The following is a 12,959-nucleotide window of genomic DNA, read 5'->3' as shown; positions in this document are numbered from 1 at the left end:
TGTCGCGTGCGGGCAGCCGGTGGGCTGGGCTCGGCTATGCCTTCTTTCGTGTTTTTTTTTTGTCCCCTTCTCCCCTTCTTTCTCGGACCGTGGTGTTGTTGGTGGACGCAACAGGCCGCAGGTTACCAGGGGGGGCGGTAGAAAAAAGGGTAGACGGCCTTCGGGTTCGTAATTGCAACTTCGTTGGCTCGGTCAAGGGGCCGCGAGGTGGGTGGGCGTTCGAAACGGCGTGCGGTGGCTTTGGAGGCGCGTGGCAGTCTTGAGTTGGGGTCGTCGCGAGGGAGGGGGCTGCTGTGATGTTGATCGGTCCCGAGAGGATGGGAGCTGAACAAGGCGAGAGAGACTTTGTGGAAAGCTTCGTAGGAAAAAAAAAGGGAAAAATAGAACGGATGGCGACTTGCAATGGGAAGTGGGCTGGCACCTGGCTGGGACACGGGCAAGGAACCACGGAAACACTCCGTCTCGACGACGGTACCGTCAGGCAGATCGGCTACCCGAGTCTAAGGTCAGCGCCGGGTCAGTAGTCATTGCATACAGGCATATCGCTGTGTTATTAGTGTGTGCGTGTGTGTAGTAGTAGTACGCTGCGGGGGTGGGTGGCCGGCTCTTGGTGCTGCTAGTGTAGTGCAGGCTCGCTGACCTTGATCTCCCGCCACTTGGCCCTCCGGTGCGGGCGAGCGGGCAGCCAGACAAGGAAGAACACACTTGACTTGCTTGACCTTGGAGTTTGCGAGGGAAGCTGACCGTAGGTAGGCGCTGAGAAAACCTTGGGGTTGGTCTCCACTAATGGCTGTGTTGCCTGACTGATTCCCTCATGTATGTGATATTTGATGGATTTGACGACTAATTTTTCACGTAATTGTCGTCGTCGCCAATGTATTGGACGCCCCGTTTCTGTCAAACTACCACCCACTCCCCGCTTTCGACACTTTGGGGGGGTTATCAATCAATCAATCAATCAATCACTCGGCCTCGGTGAGCGCATGCTTCACCTGCGTCTCTTCACCGTGCACACACACACACGCTCCGTCGCATCACATTCGCACCTCGGCCATGATATATACCCCTCCCTCCCTCTTCCGAGCACGCACAGCACAGACACGGCACCACCTCGCCCACTCCCCATGCCCTGTCGGGCCAAATGCAGGTTCCCTTCTGCCCTACGCTCGCCGCTGGAGAAACTGCCACCGTCGCATGCAGAAAGGGCCAGTACAAAGTACCTTACGTAGTGTAGTGTAGTGTAGTGTAGCTGTGCGCACCCACAACAAGCCCCCCCCCCCCCCCCCCCCAGCTGGCCAGGGTCGTCGACAAGAAAAGAACTCATGCCCTGACAGCTTCTCTTGGCTCTCGACACACCAACTAGTACCATGTACGAAGTACACACTAAGCTGCTGTGTGTCTGCAGCGCCAGAGTGGTCCTCGTCCCAAGTGCTCCCGAAAGGCTTCTCTCCAATTGGCCGTTGCAGCTCTCGAGCAAAAACAAACAACCCCCCATCCCTCCCCAGCTCGCCTTGCCCACCCTCGCAGCATCGCTGCAATGCAATGTAAGCATGAAACCACAGCCCGCTATTCGGCCCAAGATTCTATTTCGAAGGAACTCTGTATTTACTTTCCTGTCCCTTCTGTTTCTTCTTCTCCGTCCACTCACCCATTCCCTCGGGTAAGGCCCCGGACTCAGCTGCCAGTTGGTTAGCCCGTGGTCTGAAAGAACACGCCCCCAAGCTTCCATCGCCCCGCCAAACACCAACCCCTCCCCTTCGTCATCCCATCTTTTCGCTCATGGCCGACTTGGCAAAAATTTGGAGACGAAGGGAGGGGAGGGTGGGCCATTCCGAGATCGTGTGATGCCTTTCTGTTTCCAGCCGCAGCTCTCCTCGGGACCCATTCCTTGTGCCTTAAAGCCTTTAAATAAAAGCCTATATTCTTCACTCCTTCGGCGATTCTCACTCCGATTGACCGCGCATCAAGTGAGACGGTGGGAAAGTGAGAAAAAAAAAGGTGATTGTATATCATATCAAATACATACATACACACGCCTGTTACCTGTGCCAAATGCCCTCGCTCCCTGCCTCCCGAAAAAACTCCAGAACCCCTCCGCCCCCAAAGAGGGGAAACAAAGCCACCCCCGAGGCTTGGCGCCCGCCTCTAAATGGCCACAAAAAAGCTCTTCTCCCCCTCCTTCGGCAGTACCCTCGCCATCCTCATGATGGGATCCTCGCAGCTTAGCCGGATCCTCTCGGGCGTGGCCGGGCTCTCCAGCCTGAGCAGGCCGTCGCCCACCCGGTCCTCCCCGACCGCCGCCTGGACCCCGTACTGTGCCCTGGCCGCCTTGAGCGCGTCGCGGATCGCGAAGAAGACGGCGCTGCCCATGAACAGCGGCGGCTCGCCCACCCCGCGCGACCGCTGGATCGTCCGCAGGTCCTTCCACTCCACGTCCTTGAGCAGCGTCACGTTGAACTCCTGCGGGATGTCGCGGAACCCGGGGATCTTGTACGCGCCGGGGCCGCGCGTGAAGAGGTTGCCCGCCATCGGCCCGTTGCGGAGCCACAGGGACTCCTCCATCGTGAAGAGGCCGAGGCCTTGCACGAACGCCCCCTGGATCTGCCCGTAGTCGAGCGCCGGGTTGATGGACTGCCCCACGTCCATCTTGATGTCTGCCCGGATGCACGTCCACGTCCCCGTCAGCGTGTCCATCTCGATCTCCGCCGCCGTGACGCCCTGCGTGAAGTAGAAGAACATCTTGCCTCGGTTGGTGTCCCAAGAGTACCCGATCTCGGGTGTCTTGTAGAAGCCCTGTGCCGATAGGTTCACGCGGTCAAAGTATGCGGCATGTGCCAGGTCCTTCATCGTCGCACCGGGTCCGAGCTTCTCGCGGTACGGCGCCAGGCGCTCGTTGAGCTGCGCACATGCGTTGAAGATGGCGTAGCCGTTGAGGTCTGACGAGGCCGACGCCGCCGTCGCCGAGGCGTTGGCCACCGTGTTGGTCGCCGTCTCGGAGATGAAGACGTTGTCCAGCGGCACCTGGAGAGCTTGTGCGGCGATCTGCGTCATCTTGGTGTGCAGCCCCTGGCCCATCTCGGTGCCGCCGTGGGCCACCAGCACGGATCCGTCGTGGTAGATGTGCACGAGAGCGCCCGCCTGGTTGAGGAACAGTGCCGTGAAGGAGATGCCAAACTTTGTCGGGATGATGGCGAGGCCGCGCTTGCGCCACTTGTTCTCGTCGTTGAATTGCGTGATGCGCTCCCTCCGCGACTCGTAGTCCGATTCCTTCAGAACCTGCTCGTACATCAGCGGCACGTGCCAGTCCGTCAGAGGCTGGTTGAAGTGCGTCTCCTCGAGCGGCTTGTAGAAGTTGATCTCGCGGAACCTCTCCACCGGCATGCCCAGCCGATCCGCCACCTCCTCCATGTACGTCTCGGCAATGAACATGCCCTGGGGCCCTCCGAAGCCTCGGAACGCCGTGTTCGACATCGTGTTGGTCTTGCACAGGCGCCCGCGGATGAAGACGTTGGGGATCTTGTAGCAGCCGTCCGAGTGCGACATGGCCCGCTCGCAGACCGCGGCGCTGAGGTCGAAGCTCCAGCCGGCGTTGTTGAAGACGTCGAGATCCAGCGCTTGGATCTTGCCGTCCTTGTTCACGCCGACCTTCCATCTGCCCAGGAACGGATGCCGCTGGCCCGAGGTGACCATGTCTTCTTCTCGCGTCAGCATGTACCGGCATGGCCTCTTCGTCTTCCTCGCCGCAAGTGCCAACGGAGCGCTGAGCTGGACCGATCTCGTCTCCTTGCCGCCGAAGCCACCTCCGAGCCTCTTGACGCGGACGACGACCTTGTTGGCCTGAACGCCGCACATGCGAGCGACGAACACCTGCCTGCGGATAGTTAGTATGGGTCTGGGGTGAGGAGTGAATGGCAATCTTACGTCTCGTTGGCGTTCTGGGTGCTGGCGAACACCTCCATCTCTCCATCTTCAAGCTTCGGGACAACCAAGGACGCCTGGGTCTCGAGGTAGAAGTGCTCCTGACCACCCATTCGCGCCGTGCCGGTGAAGATGTGGTCGCAGTTCTTGAACGCCTCCTCGGTATCTCCCTTCTTGATCTCTCGGTAGTAATTGTGGAAGCTGTCCTTCTCGATGGCTTCTTCGATTGTAAGGATAGACGGCAGCACCTCGTACTCGACCTTGACAGCGCGCGCGGCCTCGGCAGCCTTGGACGCCGAAGTGGCAAGCATCATGGCGATCGGCTGGCCGGCAGTGAGAACCTCGCCCTCGGCGAAGAAGAGCTCGTCGAAATGGGGCGCGCCCCAGCGGTTCTGCTCGGGCGTGTCGACGTCGTCTCTGTCAATGTAGTCGACGACGCCCGGCATGTCAAGCGCCGCAGAGTAGTCGATCGACTTGATCTTTGCGTGGGCCTTGGTGGACAGAACAAAGCAGCCGTGCAGCTCGTTCTTCAGCGCGGGTATGTCGTCAATGTACTGCGCCTCGCCAGTGACTTGCTTCAACGCCGCAACGTGGCTCTTGGACTTGCCCACGGTTTCTTGCTCGTACGCGGCAGCCGCGCCCGCGTCTTCGGTTCCGCCAGAGATGCCTCGCTCGAGCTCGTCAATCGCCTCCTTGTCGATGTGTTGGCTCTGGCCGTCGAGGATCTTCAGCACATCATGGTAGAAGCGGTAGAAGAAGCTGAACGCCAGAGACTTCCGGTACGACGCCATGCCTCCCGGAACACTGAATTCCAAGTCAAAGTCCGTTCCGAGGGCGTTCATCGCCCCTTCGAGCGTCTCCAGCTCGGCGAGACGCTTGCCCACCAGGTACTCCATGGTGTTCTTCGCAGCCACCGTCATGGCGGCCATGCCGCCGTAAATGAGATTGCTCTCCGTGACAATACCATCGTCGTCGACCTTGATTCTCAAGGCTCCGGTGACAATGGCGATATCGTCATCTTTCCGCTTGGCTTGCTTGTAGGCTCTGAAAAACTCGCCCTTGGCAGCCGTCACGGGTATCCTAATGGAGGCGATGATGGCGTCTTGCGCGAGTGCTGTCCTACGGTACCCCGTAAAGAACTGTGACATGGGGATTTCTGTCTCCTGATCCCGAGACTTGGCCACCAAAACAGCGTTGGCTGCCCAGAGAACAGGGTTCAAATCTGAGATCGGTGACGCCGTAACTAGGTTACCCGCAGGTGTACCAACGTTGCGGATTTGCCTCCCAGCAAAGTATTTCAACTGCTTGTAGATGCCCTCAAAGACTTGGCCACGGGTATCGCCGTAGTGGCGGATGGCCTCTTTGCTGATGTGTTCCAGATCGGTGAGCACCACGTTGCCGCCGATTTCCAAGTGGTCTTCCTTGAATTCGTATTGTCGCAACTCGGGGATGTCTCCCACAAACACGGAGACGGGGTATTGTTGTGCTTTGAACTTGATTTCGATTTGAGTCTCGGTGCTGCCGCCGATGATCTTCGCCGATGGGTATACGCTCTTGATATCCAGCAGTTGGTCGAGGGTGACTGGCCTGTACCACTTCTTTCGCTTGTTGCCAAAGGCCAGCGGCTTCATTTCGTGCTTCTTTAGTGTAGGGGGGAAGATCAACTCGGTGTCGGGGTTGTACTCGATGAAGCCGGGCGGCGTAAACCTCTTGATCGGCTGACCGTCGTCGAGAGACTTCTTGTCCATGCAGCACCCGCCCTTCTTCTCGCCGTCGCCGTTGCTGTCCATGCAGCAGCCCGAGCCCCCGTTCGTCCTGGCCTTGCCACAGCCCCTCTCGACGCTGAAGGTCTGGGCGGCTTCGAGGATGGGCTTGTAGCCCGTACATCTGCACAGGTTGCCGTCAAAGGCCTCCTCTATGTCCTCTTCCGACGGCGCCTGGTTGTTGCGCAGCAGCGCGTACAAGCTCATGACGATTCCCGGCGTGCAGAAACCGCACTGGCTGCCGTTGCTCTTTGCCACTCTCTCCTGGGCGGGATGGGGCGCCTTGGTGTTTCCGATGCCCTCGATTGTGATGACATGTTTGCCGTCGACGCTGGCCAGCGGGGCGAGGCAGGCATTGACGCTCGCGTGGTAGATTTGCTTCGTTGTCGGGTTGAACTGCGATATGACGACGGTGCAGGCACCGCATCCGCCCTCGCCACATCCGCTAGGAGAGTGTCAGTTCGTTCAGTACGCATGACACAGAAATACAAAAATGTGCCCTCGTGTCGGGAAGAAGGGACGGGCGGGCGTACAGCTTGGTTCCGGTCAAGCCAATACCTCGCAGGTATTCCAGCAGGGTGACCTCGGGGTCGATCTCGTCCAGCACGACGCGGGTTCCGTTGAGGTAGAAGCGGATGGTGTCGTCGAAGTCGGTGGTCAGCGTGTTCAAGGGCCGGACATCCGGTTCGGGGGAGATGGCGATCGGTGCCATGGGGGGCGATGGGAGAGCTCTCTGGCTCGAATGTGCGATTATCGAAACAAGAGGTCCCAAACAGTTCGACACGTCCCGGACAGTGAAAAGGGGAGAGGAAGGGAATGCAAGGAGGGTTTGGGAGCGAAATCGAGACAACCCCGCAGCTTTATTGGGAAAAGGAAGATGCTAACTAAGGCAGAGGCAGAGGCGAGGCAAGGCACCGTGCTGGAGGTTTCCTGCGGTCAGGTAGGGGTAGCTCTGTACGACCCCTCTTATCATTGTGGACCAGGGGCGGCGCCGTGGTGGGCGGTACATAGGCGTGTTGGTCTATTTCTGCAGCACGTTCCAGACATCCCTATTCGTCGCCGGCGCTGTTTGCAAGGCGGCGAAATGCACCAGGTGTGACTTGGATAGCAGCCAAAGGCGCCGGACGGTGACAGACGCATCTGTGTTGCGACAGGCGCCCGCGAATCACATGGGCCATGTTTGAGCTTATCAGCGGGCCATTTGCCAATCTGCATCTCAGCCTTTGGTGGGGTGCATTATCGGCCATCGGCCCCTCCCATCCCCTCCCCTCCCCTCCCCCTGCCCTTCCCTCCAGCGCTACCCCGCCGCCACCGTCAGTGGGCTGCCAGGAGCGCCCGGCGCCCTGTGCTCTGTCGCAACGCCCTGTGCCGCCCGCCAGCGGCCCCTCTGTCGGCCGGCTCCGTTTCCATAAGGTCGGCATCTTCCACTCTGCTGGCAGTTGCAATTACACCCTGTGCTTGGTTGGCCCAATTAGCCAATTACCTCTTGCTGAGAGGCAGGTAGACGAGGAATTGAGCAGGCTTCGGTTTCCGACGGTTTCCCAACGACCACCTCCGCCGGTGTCATATCCAGCACGCTTTGTGTGCACCGGCTGTCTATTCACAATGACGGATGCTACAATACAACTGAGATCATACGCCACATCTGCTTGACGGTCTGGTTTGAGCCTTTGGCCCATCCCATGGGTCTTGACTGAAACCTTCGTTTCGAATGCATCTCTTTGATTTTACGTGCCCCGGCTATTGCAGACGCAAGGGCGCCCGCCTCCCGCAAGCACCGGTCGCTCACCGAGACTCACCGTAGATACTCACCGCAGGTGGGATGACACCTGAGCTGGAGATTCAATTGTCGCTTTCTTAACCCGGAAGGGCCCCGTTCCTCGCCCGTCAATCATCGCCTCGCAGCAATGGCCCTGTCATGGCACAGCCACTGCCTGGCTGCCAGCTTTCTCTTCCCAATACCTGCAAGATCGGAACAAGAGCAAAGTTGCTCGATGCATATATACCGGTGTCCTGACCGTCCAAAGTAGATGTCCATCTCAACTGCCGTTAAACCTAATGCATCCCACTCCATTTTGCCGGCATCAGTTCCGGTTCGTCTTATGTGGGTTGACATCGCCGACTGGGTAGAACCCCTCATTCTCCGCAGAGACATGGTAGCAACGTGGGATTCGCATGCTTCCCGCCGGCGCCTAAAAGGTGGGAGGATGGGGTTGGGTGTATTGACTTTCGAGAGTGCCTGATGGTGATGGAGGAAAGAGCAACATGTCTTCTCAAGAGCGCCATATATGACACTGCCCCCCGGCCAATTGTCTATCGTCCTACGTGCAAAATCTACAGAGGTTTGCAATGGAGTTCTTCAACATTATCGACGGCCAGCGGCGCGACAGCGACAAGCACCACCGATGCCCGGATCCCCGTACGGAGGAGCTGCTCTGGGACGCCCCCATTGCCACCTCGAAGGATCTTGAGGATGCGGTTGCTGCAGCGCAAAGGGCCCTCAAGACTTGGTCCCAGACCTCGATCGAAGAGCGCTCCAACTACCTGCGCAAGATGGTGGCCGTCTACACCACTCACAAGGGGGAACTGATGGAGATCGTCATGAAGGAAACCGGCAAATCGGTAGACTCATCGGCAGTTCATTTCGAAGCTTATGATCAAGGGGCTGATCGTGGAGCAGAGCCTCATGGCCGAAATCGAGATTGGAAACACGTGCGGCCAGACCATGTACTATAGTACGTATGTCTTGCTTGGCCTGGGTATGTTTGATGGGCTGAACTGTTGCAGCAAAGGTTCACCTCGAGGACGAGGTTGCTTTTGAGGACGACAAGCTCAAGATCGTGGCTACGCACCTCCCCCTGGGCGTCGTCGGCGCCATCTGCCCGTGGAACTTCCCCCTGATTTTGTCCAACATCAAAGTGGTCTCGTCTCTCGTCACAGGCAACTGCATAATCGTTAAGCCCTCGCCATTCACCCCGTACTCCGTCATGAAGTCCATCGAGCTCTGCATCGACATCTTCCCCCGCGGCGTCATCCAAGTGGTCAACGGCGGAGCGGACCTCGGCGTGGCCATGACCCTGCATCCGGGCATCGCAAAAATCAGCTTCACGGGCACCATCGCTACTGGCAAGGCCGTCATGGCGAACTGCGCAAGGACGCTCAAGCGCTTGACGCTGGAGCTGGCCGGCAATGATGCCGCCATCGTAACCGACAATGTCGACGTCGCAAAGGTCGCGGGGCAGGTGGCGACGGGGAGCTTTTTCAACGCCGGCCAGATGTGCGTGGCCACCAAACGCGTTTATGTGCACGAATCGATATTTGACCCGTTCCTCGAGGCTTTCGCGAGCGAGGTCAAGAATTCCTTCGCCGTCAACGACAACGCCAGCTCGCCAAGCTTGTTCGGCCCGGTCTCGAACAAGATGCAGTACGACGCCGTCAAGGGTATCGTCGCGGACTGCAAGAGAAGCGGCTACGACGTAATCGCGCCAGACCAAGCTCTGGGCTCCAAGGGCTTCTGGGTACCGCCCACGATCGTAACGAATCCGCCAGAAGACTCGATCCTGGTCAGGGAAGAACAGTTTGGTAAGCCTTTTCCCGAATCTATCGAACTGTGATGCTCGAATCCATTTCATCGTGACTGGGAACGGAGCACTGAAGCCCGCACTCCAGGCCCAATAATACCCATCCTATCCTGGTCCAACGAAGAGGACGTCGTTCAACGCGCGAATCTCAGCAACGCCGGGCTGGGCGCTTCAGTCTACTGTAGTGATGTTGACCGGGCCGAGAATATAGCCAGAAAGCTCGAAGCAGGGACGGTCTGGATCAACATGCCCGAGTTGCCGAACCCTGGCGGCTTCTTTTCAGGGATGAAGGACAGCGGCCACGGCGGCGAGATGGGCAAGCAGGGCCTGCTGTCATATTGTTACACCCAGAGTCTTCAGTTCGCCAAGGTTTAATATGGCATGGAACACGAATAAGAATCTGGTTTAAGTCGAGTTGAATTCCTAAAGGATAATAAATAAAAGGTGGCAACGCTTGTCATTTGATCATATCTAACATAGTCTGTCGGTTCTGGAACACATTCGCCTAACAAAAAACGTATTCTCGAATCCGTCTCACGCCGCCCTCGCAGCACGCTCCTCGATCCCAATAAACTGCGCCGCGGCATCCAGAAACGTGTCTTCCAGCTTGGTGTACTCCAGCCCCAAGACCTCCCGCGACAGCGACGAGTCCACACCGAAGATGCCCTCCGGCAGCGCCGTCTTCTCCGGGTCGCCCCTGGGGATCCGCCCCTGCAGCCCCGGCAGCCTCTCTCGGAGGATGCTCGCAATCTTCTGGCTCGAGACGCCGCCGGGGCTCACGACGAACCGGTTCCCGCCGGCGGCGGGCCTCGTCGCCGCCAGCAGGTGCGCGCGCGCGACGTCCCTCACGTCGACGTACAGGTGCAGGCCCTCGGGCGGCACCGGCGACTCGGGCGTCAGCTCCGGGCCGAGGAACCCGCTGTACAGGTTGAAGTTGCTCTGGTTCAGGCCCTCGGGGCTGGCGAAGACGGACGCGTCGTACACCGGGCCGTAGACCATGGGCGGGTTGATCGTGACCAGGTCGAAGCCCGGCGTCTCCTCGGCCACGAGCTCCCACGCCGCCCTCTCGGCAAAGGTCTTGCTGGCGACGTACGGCAGCTGCGGGTGCTCCGTCGTCTCGGCGTCGCGCCGCGAGATCTCGCACCAGTCCTTCTCGGTGTAGACCTTGGGCGGGCTCGAGACGGCCGGCCGCGCGACGTCGATGACGGCCGCCATGGAGCTCGTGACGACGACGCGCCTCACCGACGGCGCCTTGCGGGCGACGCCGCGCAGGATCTCGGTGGTGCCCTTGACGGCCGGGTCCAGGAAGTCGAGGTTCGAGCTCCCCTTGCGGAAGTTGAAGGGCGAGGCCGTGTGCAGGACGACGTCGAACGGCGGGTCCGAGACGAGGACGTCGTCGAAGGCGCCCGGGGACGTGATGTCCGGGACCAGGGCGAAGTCGAGCTTGGACGCGGGGTAGGAGGGGAAGACGGAGCGGAGCTGGTCGGCGGAGGACTGCGTGCGGACCACGGCGCGGACGGAGGAGCCTTCGGAGAGGAACTGGCCGAGGATGTGCTGGGCGATGAAGCCGTTTGCGCCGGTGAGAAGGACGCGTTGAGGCATTTTGGCTCGTTCTGGCAGTCACTGGCAAACTTCAACTACAATACGTGATTTGATCCCCGGGTGCAGCTTTGCCCATCAGCACGAGGCCTACGAGGCCTTTATACCCCTCCGCGCAGGGCATGCGTTCCAGGAGTAGGCCCGACTGCGCCATCGCACAGGGGACAAAGTTGCGGAGTCTGAATTCCATGAGTCGTTACCTATGCGCTTTTTGGGGTCAATCCTGTGCCCGCTGTTGCTGCTCCATTTGAAATTGCCTCTATTTGACTTTCCTGCCGAGGGTGGGATTGCAGACTGGGTCGGGGGTTCGAGACGACGAGAGGCCCACGGTGCAAAACCAGGCTCGAAGGGCCGACAGGGAGGAACAAGGTCTCCCGAGCGTCCCGCCCCGCCCGTTATAGTTCAGAATAGCTTCAGGTCTAAGCAGCTCCATGGCACCCCGCTCCATTTGAGCGGCCGAGGATCTGTCAAGCAACCAATGGCGGCGGGGCAAGGAGGCCAATATTCAACGTCTTGCACAAGCGCATTCGCCTGGCAATAACTGCCCTTTTCGGAAGCAGCATCCTCCCTCGATCTCAAGCCGGGCCCCAATGTGCCGAGTCGAATCCTAATGCTCCATTTCCCCTGGTCGAGCGTCTGAGAGACTCCAGATTGGCCGGATAACCCTTATCAAGGTTGTGGTTGGAAATCGATATCCAAACTGATTGCTCAGCCGCCAAAGTGGTACCGTATTTATGGGGACCAAAAAATGCTTCCGAACAACGTGAATTCTGCTCTGCCCGATAAGATTACGTCCACGTGGAATCGCGAATCTGCAGAAAGTCCCCGGCCGGGCTGCGAAGCCGGAACCTTTCCCAGCCGAAAAACGTCGCTGGCGCCCCGCGGGCGGAGCCGGTATGATCGTTGGATCGACAACCAATCCCGGGGTCGGGATGAGAAGCCCTGCCCCGGGAACCCTCCCCATTCCCCCATTCCATCCGGACCCGCACCTTAGCAGGACGCACCAACGGTAAATAGCAGCAAAAAACAAAAAACTTGACCAGCCTGGGGGTCGAACCCAGAATCTCCTGATTTCAATACGAATCGTAGTCAGACGCCTTGCCATTGGGCCAACCGGCCATGATTGGATTAGATCCATCATTGGATGTTGGTGCTGAGACCTCCTACAGGTCCTAAGACCGTAAGCAGACCCGACGCGAGGCCAACTTGCTACCCACGAGAGGTATGACGCCAGAGCCAAAGTCGTTGCGTCAGTCTGGATTGCCGCAAGCACCATTCTTTCGGTTCACATATGTATGATATTCGAGAGCGCGGTTGAAAGCTGGTCCCAGGCGTCACACAGCATGGGTTCCAAAGGTTGCGATTGGACCATTACTTTCTCTTTCGATTGACCAATGGAAAATGATTGATGACACTAATGTCCCGAGTGTTTGGCCTTCTAGTTCGGTGCGGTCGATCTTGTGCACATCCCCTTCCTTGGGCTGAAATGCGGTCTCATCTAAGCGCGCCGGGCCCATGGTCCAGCCACTTTCGATGGGAGCGCTGCATCTGCAGAACACCAGCTAGTACCCGCCGGTTATTTTTACATCTCTTGTAAATAGCTAGTCGATATTCGCACAAGGGGCTGGAGCCGGTCGTTCTCGACGAGATGTAACTCATGGGCAACAGCCAAAAACCAGTGCGTATTGAGCTCACATGGCGCCATCTGCGACAGTCTTGAGGATACAAATTCCCCGAAGGCGACCACTAGCTGGGGCCGAATAACCGTTTGTAAGGGTTCTAGCAAAGAAAGATCTGGAGCTAAGGGTGGCCGGGAGATATTAGTGTCGTGAGGCTGAAGGCTTGGGTACAGAACTCGCCTGGCTTGTGTAAGCCACCCAACCACAAGTCTGCGGTTGCTACTAACGACGCACCCAGCCTCTCACCACACACACACCGTTCACCGCTTATGCGACTCCTTCGCGCTGTTGTGAGGGCGTTGAAGAGTAGCCCGCTGCACCTGAAGAGCCACAAGGGCGCTATAGTCGCCATGTGCCACATTCAATTCTCAGACTCCGTATCTTCGACCTGACCGCCCCATTGACTAGTATAGACATGA

At 58.6% G+C, this 12,959-nt stretch overlaps 3 protein-coding genes across 3 annotated transcripts; 1 reads left to right on the top strand and 2 right to left on the bottom strand.

Annotated features, from left to right (window-relative positions):
* Positions 1–2,145: 2,145 nt before the first annotated feature.
* On the bottom strand, positions 2,146–6,393 carry EsH8_II_000544 (molybdopterin binding aldehyde oxidase/xanthine dehydrogenase; the record flags this gene model as incomplete). Its single annotated transcript, XM_083263842.1, has 3 exons — positions 2,146–3,871; positions 3,922–6,126; positions 6,215–6,393. 3 exons carry the CDS (start codon positions 6,391–6,393, stop codon positions 2,146–2,148), a joined length of 4,110 nt encoding a protein of 1,369 aa, XP_083121164.1.
* A 1,637-nt stretch (positions 6,394–8,030) lies between these two features.
* EsH8_II_000543 (aldehyde dehydrogenase family protein) lies at positions 8,031–9,637 on the top strand (the record flags this gene model as incomplete). Its single annotated transcript, XM_083263841.1, has 4 exons — positions 8,031–8,303; positions 8,362–8,416; positions 8,469–9,263; positions 9,351–9,637. 4 exons carry the CDS (start codon positions 8,031–8,033, stop codon positions 9,635–9,637), a joined length of 1,410 nt encoding a protein of 469 aa, XP_083121163.1.
* Positions 9,638–9,796: 159 nt separating this feature from the next.
* On the bottom strand, positions 9,797–10,864 carry EsH8_II_000542 (SDR family oxidoreductase; the record flags this gene model as incomplete). The annotated part of the gene is made up of 1 exon (XM_083263840.1): positions 9,797–10,864. One exon carries the CDS (start codon positions 10,862–10,864, stop codon positions 9,797–9,799), a length of 1,068 nt encoding a protein of 355 aa, XP_083121162.1.
* Positions 10,865–12,959: the final 2,095 nt, after the last annotated feature.

Source organism: Colletotrichum jinshuiense, chromosome 2, assembly GCF_051148585.1.
Source record: "Colletotrichum jinshuiense chromosome 2, complete sequence".
NCBI classification, from domain to species: Eukaryota; Fungi; Ascomycota; class Sordariomycetes; order Glomerellales; family Glomerellaceae; genus Colletotrichum; species Colletotrichum jinshuiense.
Note: the sequence above shows the minus strand (reverse complement) of the source record. Positions and strands in the feature narration are given on the sequence as shown.